Below are 13,839 nucleotides of genomic sequence, written 5' to 3' on the forward strand. Positions count from 1 at the left end.
TGCAAACGCACTCTGCGGTTCCTACAGCTGGCAAAGGCGGGCGGCGCGCAGATGCTCATTCTCGGCAACAAGCACCGGCAAGGTATCAAACTAGAAGCGCTCACGGGAGGATATTCGCAAGCTGTGACCAAAGCAACGCCAGAACTCATATCGGACGCTACCAGGAACTACGACCTCATACTTTGTCTCGACCCCGTTCTATACGCGCGGCACCTGTACAACATCAACCTCCCCTGTGTGGCCATCTGCGAGGTGGATGAGTTATACAAGCACCGCGATATACCGGACGCATTCGACTACTTCATACCGATAGGGCCTCACACCAAAGAGAGCCTGCTCGACATCATTGCTGCCAGAGGTCAAAAGTGAAACGCGAGGGGCCAAGATGCTAACTGGCGTTGATTTCGAGCGCTCCAAGAGGACAGAGACCAGCGACCCTGTTGTCGAGAACATATTCTTGACAGGAAAGGCTTGGGAGTTCCTTACCCACAAGGTGTTTGAGGGAGAGGCAGGCAGCTCGTTCCTGATGGCTGCGGGAGCCGTTGCGATCGCAGTGCTGGCGGGACGGGAAAGGAGAGCAGGCGTGTTGGCTCGTAGTCTGCAAATGGGGCCTGCTTCGAGCCTGCGAGTATTTGGGCATCCTAAATACAGGGAGCATATCCCAAGAAACCCCCTGATGAAGTCGTAACCCGGACACTTTATAGCGCCTTGCCTGGGCATATCCTGAGGGCCGAAGTGATGCATGGCGATTCTGCATTTTGCTTGCAACTAAAATGCGGTACTTCACATGCGGTGTGTTGCGGATCGCACTACGACGGGACGGCGGCGTTGCAGCTCGGGGACCGATTTCCCGCCGACTACTCACCCTTAACCTCGTACCTTCGTGTACACAATGCTAATCAACGCGTAACACTTAGAACAAGTGGCGATATAATCGTAAAATACAGTACAATTACACCACGGTGCCCGTGTTAGTATTTGCTCAGCCGCAGGACGTTCTGTACGGACGACCACCATATGGCCTCGTCGCTCACCATATCCTGGTCGAACCGCGTGTAAACGTTGGGTACGTAGTCCTGAGCCATATTGCGCAGCATCGACTTCGCCGCCGTGACCGCGCTCTCCGTGGTCAGTGACATGTTGCACGGCTCCAGGTTCTTAAGAATCCACGGAGGCAACTTCGAACGCTTGTCAGCGCGGCTGTAGCGCGAGTCGGCGAAGATCATAAGGCCGAAGTCGCTCTTGTTGCGGATAATGCGGCCGACGCACTGCGCGGCCTGCCGCATGGCGTCGAATGTCATGAACTCGTTCTCCAGAATGCCGTAGTTGGTCTGGGTGGCATTAAATATCGTAATGCAAAACTCACCCTCATGAAATCGAGGCGGGCCTTCAGAACGCGGGACAGGGTGTACTGGAACGGCACGCCAATGAGGACCACACAACGCCCGTAGTGACGATCGAAGTCGATACCCTCGGCCACCTTTCCACGACAAATGGACAGGAAGAGGCCGCCTCTGCCCACGTCACAAGCCTTGCGATAGTTGTGGAGGGCTAACGTCGTCGTGACGACGTCTTTGGTCTCCATGAATATTAACTTGTGCTCCATAATCGTGGCGATGATACCGCATTCATACCAGTGGGACACGATGAGCTCCATGTACGCGTAACTCGGAAAGAAACAAACCACGCCGTCAGGTATGTTCTTGCACAGCTCAATTAGAAGGTTGCCGTAATTGCGGAGCACGGTCACGTCATTACGGAGGTCGAACTTCGTTGACATCTGCAACTGGTTGGCGCCCTTCGATACTATCAGAGGGCACAAGCAATCACGGTCCAGTGACATGGGGAGCGATTGCGTGAGTACCGGGGTGAAGTTCAGAATTTTGGGGTACATTTCCAACGGCGAAATCGTACCAGATGTCAAAATCACGGACTGGAAGTTGTCCACCACGGGTTGCATGGCGATTGACGCGTCCAAGCAGCTGAACTGTAAAAGAGGTTCGTATAACGATCCCTGGGGATAGGGTTCCACTATCACAATGAAACCGGTGGAATATGTGCCTACCAAGGTACAAAAGTCAACCACCAATTGGATTGCTGACAGGTCGCCAACGGCAGTTATCTTCAGCGTGTTCAGGAGGGACTTCATACGGCTGTATGTGTGCTGCATGGTGATGCTGCCAATCCCCGTCTCTATTTCGAACCTGCAGAAATATTAGGCGCGGCCTTGGAAAGCATCAAACTGAGAAACTACAGTTAAACTAGAAATGACCACATGTGCATTATCACCTCACCTATGCAAAAACATGAGCGGGCCCTCAGACTTCGGCTCTTGCACCTTGATGTAGTGCTTCAAATATCCCACCACGACCTTTAAAAACGATATGAAGTGTTCGGCTTGGCGTATGTTGCCAGGAACCGCCTTCTGCAGCACGTCGGCGGGTAGCACGGGGCACATGTAACCCTCAATGTCAATTGAGCTCTCGCGAATGTTTTCAGCCAGCTTGCGATACTCCTCCATAAGTAGGTTTTCGTCACGCTCGCGCAGTTGGCGGACATTGTCCTCGATCTTCGCGATGTTGCAGAATGCCTCGTCCAGAGTGTCATCGTTGAGCTCAACGCTCATCGCCTCGATGCAGACATTGTCGATGTTGTGGGCCTCGTCGAAGACCACCACTATGGGCAATTTGGACTTCTTTTCACGTTTGGGGTCCGGTTTCTCGTCTTTATGCTTGCTCATGTCTGTAGGCGACGTCGAGTACAGGTGCGAAAAGGCCGCTTCAGAAACCTTGGGGTCCAACAGATATTGGTAATTCAGAACAACCACGTTAGCCATGTCAAGTGCCCTTCGTACCGCGAAGTACGGGCAAATGGGGACTGATACACCCGTGACAGGATGCCTGAATGTGCTGCAGTGTTCCTTCAAACCCTCAAGCGTGTATACACCTGAGCATACATGAAATACGCAAAATATACTTACCGGAAGGTATCATGGTCGGATTCCATATGCGTTCCAGATGCTCGTAGTACCCGCACAGCCCCTTCGATGCGTAGTGTTCTATGTCTTGCACCTCCTCCACGGCGGACTGGCGCACGACCGGGGCAGTGGGCATCCCACGCGTACCCGTACCCTCGTATTGCATAGTATACTCGCGATATGTCGTCGTTCCATCCTCTTCGTAGTTTATACGGCGCCACAGTGACGTCATGTCGTGGCCTGGAAAGTCTGTTGCGACCTACATAAAGCAAACATACACAATTCGTCGATCTTTGCCCTGTCGGCACAGGAAGACACCGATGGGTTAATGCAAAGATTGCGCCGCGAGCAGAGACCGATTGCCAGAAAGTACTCTAGTGCATGTTATCTTAAGAAGGGTGATTTTCCTACCGCTTTTCTTATCTGCCATGACTGGTTCTGGGACGGAAACGGCAGAAGACTCCCCGTTGGTCACCGCAGCCTTTGAACGAGCAGCACGGTCCTTCGCTAACTCCTCATTGCGATATTTGATCACCTGCTTTAACTCCAGTAGCGATTTCTCCATCTCTGGAATGGTACGGGTGCAATAAATCAAACGACCGATCTCAGGCCTGGCAAGCTGATAGCTCGTGATCAGGCTAAACAGCGCCACTGTTTTGCCTGAATCTGATGACGTGGAGCGCACAAACGCAACATACCCGTCCCAGTTGGCATCTCCAGAACAGCGTGGCCTTGCGCATCCAAAGTGCTCTTCAGACTGCGCAAATAGGCCAGCTGCTCCGGGTAAATCTGAGGATACGGGAAAAAAACCTCAATACCGTCAACCCAGAAGCGCACCATTGTGGAAAATTAACTGAAACATTTGTTGGAGTGTCGGTGGATTCCACCGCGCGTCAAAGCGGCGGAGGCACGTATGCCTTAAGATCGTGACATCAAAAGGTTTGTTATCATTCTAGGATCACACACTAACAATTTAATGCCTACACAGCTCACACATCGTCCTCATCGGAGTCGTCACGCGAGATCAAGACCAAGGACGCATTTGGGTACAGGTTCGCTTTCTCGAGCGTCTGCGCTCGATCTCCCAGAGTTGTGGATGGGTGGGGGATTGATAGATCAAATGCATAAGGAATCTTGACCTGGTTGTCACATAAGTACTCGGCGGCACCGACCCAATCGTATAGCATTCCAACCGTGTCGTCCTTGTTGAAAACCGATTCTATCGTGCGGCCACTTGGTAAACGCACCTTTATCTTTGTGTTTCCAGTATGAGAGGTTGCTGCGTACTTCCTGGCAAACTCCTTGCGATCACTAATTAATTGCTGGCGTTTCAGCCTATTATCCGCTCGGAGTTGGCGCCTTCGAAGATCATTGTTCTCCCGCAGATCCTTGGAGCGCATACGAGCAACGTCTGCTTCTATTGCTTTCTGTAATTCTGCATCCTGTTCGGTCACAATCTGCCGGTGAATGCTTAAATCATCTGACCTAGCTCCAGCAGAGCTCACGGGATTTTCGATTGCGCCTACAAGCATTGAAACCACGTTACTAGCGGTTGAGAAATCGCTCGTGCTGGCGATAACGGCGTACTCCCTGTAGCTTCTCATAACCATTACTGACATGTGAGGGAGCCTTCTGGCGTCCAAACGTTGTATAAGATTGCGCATGCGCGGGCCCTTGCCATGCTCAACATAGAAGACAAAGTTAGAATCCTGCGAATAGGTTTACAAACAAATGTCAGATAAATACCTACCAATATATCTATCACCAGACTATTGGTGAGGACAGAAGCGCACAACTCGTCCCTGGAGTCCGAATGGAGACACACAGCCAAAAGTTTCCCATTCCTGAAGGCCGACAATTGGGCCTGAAAAACTCATAAACGATTATTCCGATGTGACCAACCAATTGGAAAGTCCCTTCAAAGAATTTAGGGTGCGATGTGCCGTGTCTGCTCTCAAAGTACTTGTGGAAGGAATCGGACGAGGAGCCAATGGTGTTTGATACTATGCGATAACAAAGCCCAGGTAACACCCGACAATAAGCAACGATGTGAGTTATTGTATCCCGCAAAAGCTTGAAGAAATGCCTCCCATAGCGGCTTACCGATGAAAACACAGCTTTCGGCGTATCCATGGTGAAACACGCGTCTAACACAGAAGTTTACGTGCCAATTGTTTTACACATCAGAACATTGCGATTAAAGCGCTTATGCCGGTTACAAGACTATCATGGAAACGAAATATTTTTACGAGTCATAACGCTACACATGTCACCTCTGCCTACACATATCACTAAGGCGGGATCTACGATATTATGAAAGTAATCTAATATGTATGTTATTTATGTGTATGTCACTTGTTTACGTTTGTTCGATATTAGTGTGCGGTGGCAAGGATGATGGAAAGCAGCAACTAGGGATGCGCATCCCAAACTGATAACAAATATGAGTGGAATGTATTGTTGTACGTTGCATCTGAAATGCGAACTAGAGTTAACCAAGTGGTGTGTTATATTAAGGATCGCATACCAACGCTATCTGAATTGTTCAGCTCTTAAATACCAGCGTTGTTTAACATTAGAAGCCGCATATCTGTCTTATGATCACTCCGCATAGAACTAAACTGAGATGTATTATTTCACTGTAGAATCTGCCAGCGTTCATTTTTTATCTTTTATTAGGACATCCCAGATATTCTTGAATGAATGCCATGTCTCATTAACCATTGCTTAAAGCAGCTGAAATTAAATACGGGCCCCCTGCTCGGTCAGGGTTGTGTCTCCGTCTGGCACGTTTGTTTGCTCCATTTATAGGATCCACCATGTTCTTCGAAAACGCAACACATTTTTATTTTTGTCTGTCGTAGCTATTCGTATCGAACCAGACTGTCTAAACGAACACAGTAGCATCACTGCAACCTGATGAATCAGTATAATTACAAATAATGAGGAAACATCCAATTCATAGGTCTCCCAACACGACTTGGGAGGCGTAAATGCCACTTCATCGCACTTGTTTTGTGTTTATGTATGAACAGTGTAATCAAGATTTACGATATGGGGGGAAGGTTACACTCGCATGGTTACCGTCGTACACCTTTATGATGTATAGGTGGGGCTATGATGGACTAGTGACTTGGGGCTTGTACATGCTAGGAAAAATATAGGAAGCATTTTTTTGTACGGATTCATAATCCCGAAGTAGAGACATCATATGAGGACCTACCCTACCACATCGATAAAATGTAGTTTCTGCGGTATCAATTATTCGCATCCGTTTAGTCTCACTACAAAATGGCCTTTGAATCCAAGGCGGGGTAGCCGTCAATACCCATGCCCTCGTATATCATTCCATCTACAATATTATTGGTAAATGTGCCAGGGTGTCCAGGCGATCTAGTAACGCATCCCGTATCGAAAACATAACTTTGTATAATGTGTCGGCGTGGCCCTGAAAATGAATATATTGCTAGAGCAATGATTGTCTCGCCATCTTTAGTCGTGCATGGAACGATGGCAGTGACGGCTTAGACACACCGTCGTTCCCACGGGACTGCCGTCTAGTCTCGACTTAGTAGGGCATAGCGATCTAGCTATTCATGTCCACGTGCAGCCCAGAACGACAAATGGGACGTAAGGGTTTTAAGAGAGAAGATATTATACGCATATGTAAATCTATTAATGATAGTAACTGTAATTATGGATAGCTGTACTAAGTGGTACATTCCACACGTGCCTACACCGCTCACCCAGTAGGCGACATGCATCCCCGCCACTTTGATCGGAGCGGTTTTTGAGGCGCATCAAAAACGACGCGAAGTATTCGTCCCAGAGTGGATCCTCATCCTCTTCAGGTTTCTCAGGTTTGAAGTAAGAATCGGACGATGAGTCGAAGTCGTGGTGTTCCGTGCGTGAATCGCAAGCACCTGAAATGTTATCACACCCCCTGTCGTCGTTGGAGGATCCGGCCATTTCCCCTGAAGCATCTGAAGCTTCCAACGAGCGATCTGTCTCGGGCTTCCATGCACCCAGCGAGCCTGCGATACACGGTGACGCACCTGCCTCATCTTCCCGAAGCCAAGGCGCTTCATCCGACTCATGCTCAATTAAATCAACAAATGCGGGTTCGTCGTAGCCGATGGCGTCACCAACGCCCCTTAGACTGGCGGGGGTGGTGACGCCGCTCTCAACCTGGAAACCGTTTACTGTGTTTTCCATATCGAAGTTTTGCAACGTTTCAGAGCACTTTGTATAAAGAGACTGATAAAGCAGCATCCAGAAGTCCATTATATCTTCCTGTGCTTTGACAGGCGCAGATCGAAAACAGGAGATGGCGTCGATCACGTCTGGACGGTTTAGATGATAAAGTGGCGACAGCTCCACCACCGTATCGGTGATACCTGTAAGAGATCCAGCAACCTCTGCGCACAGTTCATTAGGCTTTAACTCAAAGAACGATGACCCATTTGCTTCTGCCAATTTCCGTTCGTAAAATTCGACAATCATACCCAGGTACGGCTTAAACGGATGTAGACCTTGATAATGCGTGAAAACATCTCTTAGAAATTGCGTAGTTTTTTTTAAATGCTCGTACTTTAGCGCAAACATGTAATGCTTGGTTGGTTCTTTTTCGAATTGTATCTCGCTGTATAGCGTTCGCTGCCCATTTACGTATATCCGTAGGTCATCATTCAAAGTGTGTCTAAAGCGCTTCACATTGATCTGAGCTGTTGTTCCATTGGCAAAGGTGAGGACCAACACGACCAGGACGATCCTTTTCCAACCCGTAATCAACGTTGACTTTGCCATCCTACTCGCGTGTCGTTAATGTGTAAAGTGTTACTAATATTCCTAAAGATTCAACAGCACACAGATTTGTGTTAACGTAATAGGTAATCCATGCTTCGAAGTTCGTTCATCCAACCCAACCTTCATAAAGTCAGGTGCATCATTAGACACGTGAGCAGAAATTATATTTCATCCAACCGAAATACATGGAAGCAGTAATCAACAGGCTCAACTATTAGGCGGTAAATGTTGTCATAAATTCCCTGTTTGTTATTGCTTCGTATCTGCTCGGAGGGCACTTGTGGCGTGGGCCTACTTCTGTTTAATATGTGTAAAAAAAATTATCGCGTCACACGGGTGCAATCACACGGATAGATGTGTGGTAACTTGATAGTTCATTTTAAAGAATATGCAACTAATTACGTTTTAGGTGCCAATGTACCGGAGTGGTCAATCAATTCGTGGAAATGCCCGTTTAACTCCCATATTTTTAGATGTGGTAAGGGAGAACAGATGTAAAACAAACCATGTAGATTATTTTGGGTGTGGAGTCACATGGTTTCGTTTCACAGCATTCACAATCTTACTTCGAACAATGTTCACATCTCATAGATGAGGTAGATTAAAGGCTATAGTTTTGAGCCGACAGTTATGCGATATAGGCACGGCATTACATCTGTGCATCCACTATCACAACAGGCACAGCTCTGAAATTTTACCGCTTCCACCATTAGGCTGGCAATTTAGCTGTATCGCAGCTTACGTTGACATGGCTTTTCCAATAAAATCGGTATTAAACGGCACTTTTATGCATATATGAGTTTCTATAATGCCGTTAAGCGGTCATAATACTCGGCTGTTGTATATGAGTGGTGTTATGATCTCCACTCGCCTTCTAGATGGAAGCGCTTTCTGTTTCCTGGAATCACAGCGCCCCAATCACAACAAGTGCCAATATGATTCCAAAAGAGTTAATACCAACTTTGGCAACTCCTGAAGTTAGTTCGTGGTGATTTCTAAAGCGTGTGCTTTTCACAGCACCACCGCTGCCTTCTTGTTCAACCGATTCACGTGACGCCTCATCCAATGTTGGTATACGTGTTTTGATTGATTGGAGTGGCGGTTGTTGTATAGGTAGTGGTGGTTGTTCTTGTGATTTTCGTGGTTGAGATAGTGGTGGTTGTTCTTGTGATTTTCGTGGTAGAGGAAGTGGTGGTTGTTGTCGTGATTTTCGTGGTAGAGGTAGTGGTGGTTGCTGTCGTGATTTTCGTGGTAGAGGTAGTGGTGGTGGATTCAAGTTACGTTTTTTACGCTTTATGTCGTCTACCAACTGCGGCAGCTTATGCAGTACCTGCGATACTTCCCGCTGTAAATCCTCTAGCACTATGATCTCTTTGAGAGTTAAGAGTTCATATATTTGTGATTCTACTTCCTTATACCATTGTAAATAAGGAATAGCTTTATCCGAATTCACATCTAATGCATTAAGTCGGTTAATGATAGTGTCCCTCTTTTTGAACAAATGTGTTTCCTCACTGAACTTGTCCAGACATTGAGACACGAATTTGACAAAATCCGGTGCTTTGACTTCAAATTTATGGAAATATGATAATATGTTATTAACGGCGTCAACCGACCCCTTATCTTCCATCAATGGATCACGTAATATAACATCTATTTTATTCAAGTCAGCCCGAATTATATTCAATGTATCTGATAAAGATTGCCCATCGGTACGTTTTCGATCCGGTGCATTGCCGTAGTAAAACGGGGGCTTATCATTCGGTGCGTCATTAACCTTGCCTGCCATAATTTCTCCTTCCTTAGCAGATGGTTCTGGAACCTTGTGTGTATTAACAAATTGTTCTATGTCCAAAAGTCTGAAAACATATTCAAACACGTCGTTTTGGTGAATGTCGGATAATAAGCGGTGTTTACATTCGAAACTTTGATCTAAGAGTTTCATAGCTTTATTAAGTTCGTTTGACCGCATAATTGTTGGTGAGCCACTTTTTAATTCGATAATTATTTGTCGAGCTTCACGCAACATTCTTCCTCGTTCGGCATAATCCTTTGTAGCATTTATTATACCCTCTAAGCCATTCGAAAACTCATTGCACAGATTCTGCAGTGCTGCTTTCTTTTCTGGTGGATCTTCAGACTTGAGAATTGCCTCCGCGATTTTTTTCAGAGGACTTTGAAGTTGCGCTGCACGATGATATATGACTTCTATATTTTTAAATTTAGTAATCTCATCCATTTTAACAGCGTAGAGTAAGATGGATCTGGTACCATGCGTTCCACAATTCAAAGTGTTTCCATCACCGGAATCTCCGGCTGCGAAAACATTTAAGCCGACGATGTATAGACAGAGAGCGTAGGCGCCGATTCGACGCCCACAGCTACTAAAGCTTGGCATTATTAGAGAATTGAACCACTTATGTCGAGCACAGCATTGCAACCATGCAGCAGCTTAACCTAAATTTTAAATCATGCCATATAGAAGAATCAAAGTGTCGACCAAGAGGCCTCCAAAGAGTATATACGAATAAATCTACTGCGTTGAAGTTACGTTGACGTATGAACTTATTTTCAGACACGTAAATATGCATTGACACGTAATGTATTGTGAATGGAGTATTTCAATGACTCAAATGATGTATGGTCTGTCAATGTGTCATGAGACCTCTGGAAGTGGAATTTTTGTCGCGGATCACCGGTAATAATCTTAGTGACTTATTGATTATGCGCTGTTGCATGTAGACAGTCATTATGCATCCACAAAGGTTTTATGCAGCTATATAAAAGCCTAACGTTCATTTTGAAATCGGAACGATAATTTGAATAATGATGCATACCTTGATATCGCGCAAATAAATGGTACCATGCGTTTAACTGCCCTGGTTATGGTCAGAAGTGTATTACCTTGAGACTCGATCGTAAACACCGCTGATTCTACACATCGTAGACATGCTCAGGTAACCACCGTTATCATTTTTTGGAATCTTTCCTTTTCGACTCGAGTATGCTGCTGTTCTGCATTTGTCTTTGTACGGTTTTATTTATTAATTTTAATATTTTTCAAGTTGTATATTATGGTATGTGGTTACGTTCGGCGAGTGCGTTTTCTCACGATACGAACTTAATGCCTACACGTTGTTGGGAAGTGTTGGACTATATGTTTTGTGTAGTTGCTGGTGGTGTTGCATCTGACAGAGAAAGCGCTTTACGCTGCGCAGTAACCACACGATTTGTAGTAGCCTCAACGCAACAACAGCCACCTAAGCAGCAGCTACGTACTATGGACATAATAATATCATGCAGATTCAGGAAATTGTCTACAATCAAGGATATCGTTCCCAGGTAACACAATCTACGCGTGTAAGGACCGTGCACCCAATAGGCTACACGCATCCCTGCAACTGCTATGCTACTGAGCCAAGCCAAGGCGATGCTTATCAGCTAAACAACTGACAAGATATAAGCCGGTGGACACCGCTATATAACAAATACTGATATCCAGACTAATTGTGCCTGGTACACGATGATGCACGCATCTGCCGCTGCAACAAGAGCAGGTAAAATGGCGTCATGAACGATATCAAATGGAAATTCAGAAACGCGCTTGCCCCTGTACAGAAACACGAGTGTAATGGATATATAAGGTATATAAAAAGTTTGACATCATTCAAAAAGTCGAAATGTTTTGAAAATTTATATGCCAATTGACTGGGCGCCCTCGCCAAAATTTGCTTGTCAAGTTGATTTTACAACTCTTGCAAACCATGATCAATAGAAAGCCCAAAATGCTGCCATGTCGTATACGATGTCTAATAGACGATGATGCATATCCCTCAACGCCTCGCGGACATGCAAGCGGATCAGGCCATCGCGGCATTTCGATTCAACAAAACCCATCGCTTTCATTACCTTGCTCACAAGCAGAGTCTCATTAGGCGGTGGAGTTCCAAAGTGGTGTCCATTGCTACCAGTAAACAAAGAATGTAAATCTGCGTACAACATTGGCGCAATCCCCACGAGGACTGCTGCACAGTCTTCCGGCCTCTTCGAGCACTAGGCCTCCCACGTCGCTTCTGAACTGTAAGCGGACTCGTACTGGCCAGGGGTTTTAATCTCATTCAGGAACTGCTCACAGCCATCCGCAATTTTATCTACATCCTTTGCGATGCTGTCAGGTGTAACACCATTGAGCTTTACGATGTTTTCATAATCACTTTCGTGGAGTGCAAAAAAGCGCTTGATATCCACAAAGTCGGTTTTATTCATACGTTCCGTGAATCTACGCAGCAGGTCTCCAACTGCCGGCAAGTCCTTAAATTCCTTTTTCTGCATGAACTCCCTCGAAAGGCGTTTGACTTTTTCGACAGATGGTACATACTTCATACCGACAGGCTTGTCTACTAGGAAATTGTAAAGTGCGTAACCTAAAGCCTGCGTGTTAAACTTGGAAGTTCCCTTGACAGCTATCAGCCAGTCAAGGCACTCCTTGAGGTTACGAGGGACATCGGTCAGCGAATGGTACAGCATTCTCTGCATATCTCTTAAATTATCATTTTGGTTAACATTGTTCTGAGGTTTAGCGTGGTTAGCATTGTCTTGAGGTTTAAGCATCTTGTTACGGCACTTACTATAACAGAATAAATGGCTTTTCTTACGCCCACTAGTGAGCAAATATTGCTTACATAGTTCATGTGCAAAGTATGATTCAAGGGTGGAATTTATACACCGAAGGATGCCAACAGTCGTTATAACAAGCTGCATCTTGCACGTGACGGATTCAAAAGCAGTGCGGCGGACCAAAATTAGCAGTGCACCTGAACCTCATAGTACCGTCTTCAGGTAGAGATACACAATCAGACTACCTTCAGGCTGCGCGCTCTTAAGAGCGATTTCGAAATTCGCGGTTCCTAAACGGAGTTTACATTCGTAGGTAAAACGTCTATTGAAAAGGTATGTTGCCAGCATAATTTGAAACAAACAAAATACACTGGCTTATCCTCGCGGCACAAAGAATGCGTACACTCCACCCAGACTGGCATTGTGCCCACTCGCGCTGCAACCCTTTAGGGGTTACAAGTAACTAGGTAACCACTTCTGCGGTGGCCTCACGTGGTGGTAGTTGGGGTGTGGTACGGGGTCACGACTCTAAGGATCACTACAATGCTAAGCACAGATGCCCTTTACTGCGTCGTTCACCCAGACAAGGTCCAATATTTATAGGGTGTCACATTTAGACACCGATTCACCTCATCTAACCAGCCACTCACCCGGCGGATGACCCTACATCCCCAATTTGCCTACTGGGTGTCACTCCTCTGTTACCATTGGCCTACACCGATGAATGACAACTAAGTCACTGCAACACTAAATGAACATGTAAAAAGGCATTGTGCAATTTGTGTAATGTTACTGGCTATACCTGGTCTGCGGCCGAATTAATTTTTGTTCCAGAGTGCATACTGTGCGATGTGGCTCTCTGGATTGGGTCGGGTGTTGATATCATCGGGATATCGCATCATACTGTAGGTGTGAGATGCGTGATTTACGCCATCCAGTTGCTGTAGTGGTCACAGACCCCTACATGCAAGGCTGCGGCGTTACGTACGAATCAGATGAGATGTTCAAACCTGAGACACCCAAGCGCTACGACGCTCACGAAAAGCCCAACATCGGTTGCAAAATAGATATTCATGCTGCCAAGGAAGCGGCATTCTACTGCCCAGCACCGTACGTCCTGGACCCACCTGACTGCTTCTACCAAGTTTACGTGGTCGCTGAAGTGAAGAACGTAATCGATATAGCCCTGTTACTGATTGCATTAGCATTCCAACACTTCGTTGCGGTGCGGATTAACGGCCAACTCGTAAGAGGTGATGAGATGCTGCACCAGACGCCGCCGTTGGAGTGCCGCTGCGTCACCATCAAGGGCATCGTCCTATCCACCATCCAGATTGGGAACTACTGCTCCAAGTAATAAGTAGATGAAACTCGGTAACTCGTTTGTCAATCACAGACTTTAATTGTCATACGTCACGTTGGTCGATCTGCTGGTTTGT

At 46.4% G+C, this 13,839-nt stretch overlaps 7 protein-coding genes across 7 annotated transcripts; 2 read left to right on the forward strand and 5 right to left on the reverse strand.

Moving 5' to 3' along the window:
- Positions 1-51: 51 nt before the first annotated feature.
- Positions 52-688, forward strand: BBBOND_0402840 (hypothetical protein, conserved; the record flags this gene model as incomplete). Its single annotated transcript, XM_012914528.1, is given in 2 exon segments — positions 52-358; positions 378-688. 2 exon segments carry the CDS (start codon positions 52-54, stop codon positions 686-688), a joined length of 618 nt encoding a protein of 205 aa, XP_012769982.1.
- A 283-nt stretch (positions 689-971) lies between these two features.
- On the reverse strand, positions 972-3,817 carry BBBOND_0402850 (DNA excision repair helicase, putative; the record flags this gene model as incomplete). The annotated part of the gene is made up of 6 exons (XM_012914529.1): positions 972-1,331; positions 1,367-2,204; positions 2,295-2,946; positions 2,981-3,217; positions 3,389-3,637; positions 3,676-3,817. 6 exons carry the CDS (start codon positions 3,815-3,817, stop codon positions 972-974), a joined length of 2,478 nt encoding a protein of 825 aa, XP_012769983.1.
- Positions 3,818-3,966: 149 nt separating this feature from the next.
- BBBOND_0402860 (-FAS-associated factor 2) lies at positions 3,967-5,110 on the reverse strand (the record flags this gene model as incomplete). Its single annotated transcript, XM_012914530.1, has 3 exons — positions 3,967-4,686; positions 4,728-4,841; positions 4,880-5,110. The coding sequence occupies 3 exons, from the start codon at positions 5,108-5,110 to the stop codon at positions 3,967-3,969; spliced, it is 1,065 nt and encodes a 354-aa protein (XP_012769984.1).
- A 1,542-nt stretch (positions 5,111-6,652) lies between these two features.
- On the reverse strand, positions 6,653-7,783 carry BBBOND_0402870 (hypothetical protein; the record flags this gene model as incomplete). Its single annotated transcript, XM_012914531.1, has 1 exon — positions 6,653-7,783. The coding sequence occupies one exon, from the start codon at positions 7,781-7,783 to the stop codon at positions 6,653-6,655; it is 1,131 nt and encodes a 376-aa protein (XP_012769985.1).
- Positions 7,784-8,794: 1,011 nt separating this feature from the next.
- On the reverse strand, positions 8,795-10,022 carry BBBOND_0402880 (hypothetical protein; the record flags this gene model as incomplete). Its single annotated transcript, XM_012914532.1, has 2 exons — positions 8,795-9,017; positions 9,094-10,022. 2 exons carry the CDS (start codon positions 10,020-10,022, stop codon positions 8,795-8,797), a joined length of 1,152 nt encoding a protein of 383 aa, XP_012769986.1.
- Positions 10,023-11,836: 1,814 nt separating this feature from the next.
- On the reverse strand, positions 11,837-12,544 carry BBBOND_0402890 (hypothetical protein; the record flags this gene model as incomplete). Its single annotated transcript, XM_012914533.1, has 1 exon — positions 11,837-12,544. The coding sequence occupies one exon, from the start codon at positions 12,542-12,544 to the stop codon at positions 11,837-11,839; it is 708 nt and encodes a 235-aa protein (XP_012769987.1).
- A 772-nt stretch (positions 12,545-13,316) lies between these two features.
- BBBOND_0402900 (hypothetical protein) lies at positions 13,317-13,757 on the forward strand (the record flags this gene model as incomplete). The annotated part of the gene is made up of 1 exon (XM_012914534.1): positions 13,317-13,757. The coding sequence occupies one exon, from the start codon at positions 13,317-13,319 to the stop codon at positions 13,755-13,757; it is 441 nt and encodes a 146-aa protein (XP_012769988.1).
- Positions 13,758-13,839: the final 82 nt, after the last annotated feature.

The sequence above is a fragment of the Babesia bigemina genome (assembly GCF_000981445.1).
Source record: "Babesia bigemina genome assembly Bbig001, chromosome : IV".
NCBI lineage: Eukaryota > Apicomplexa > Aconoidasida > Piroplasmida > Babesiidae > Babesia > Babesia bigemina.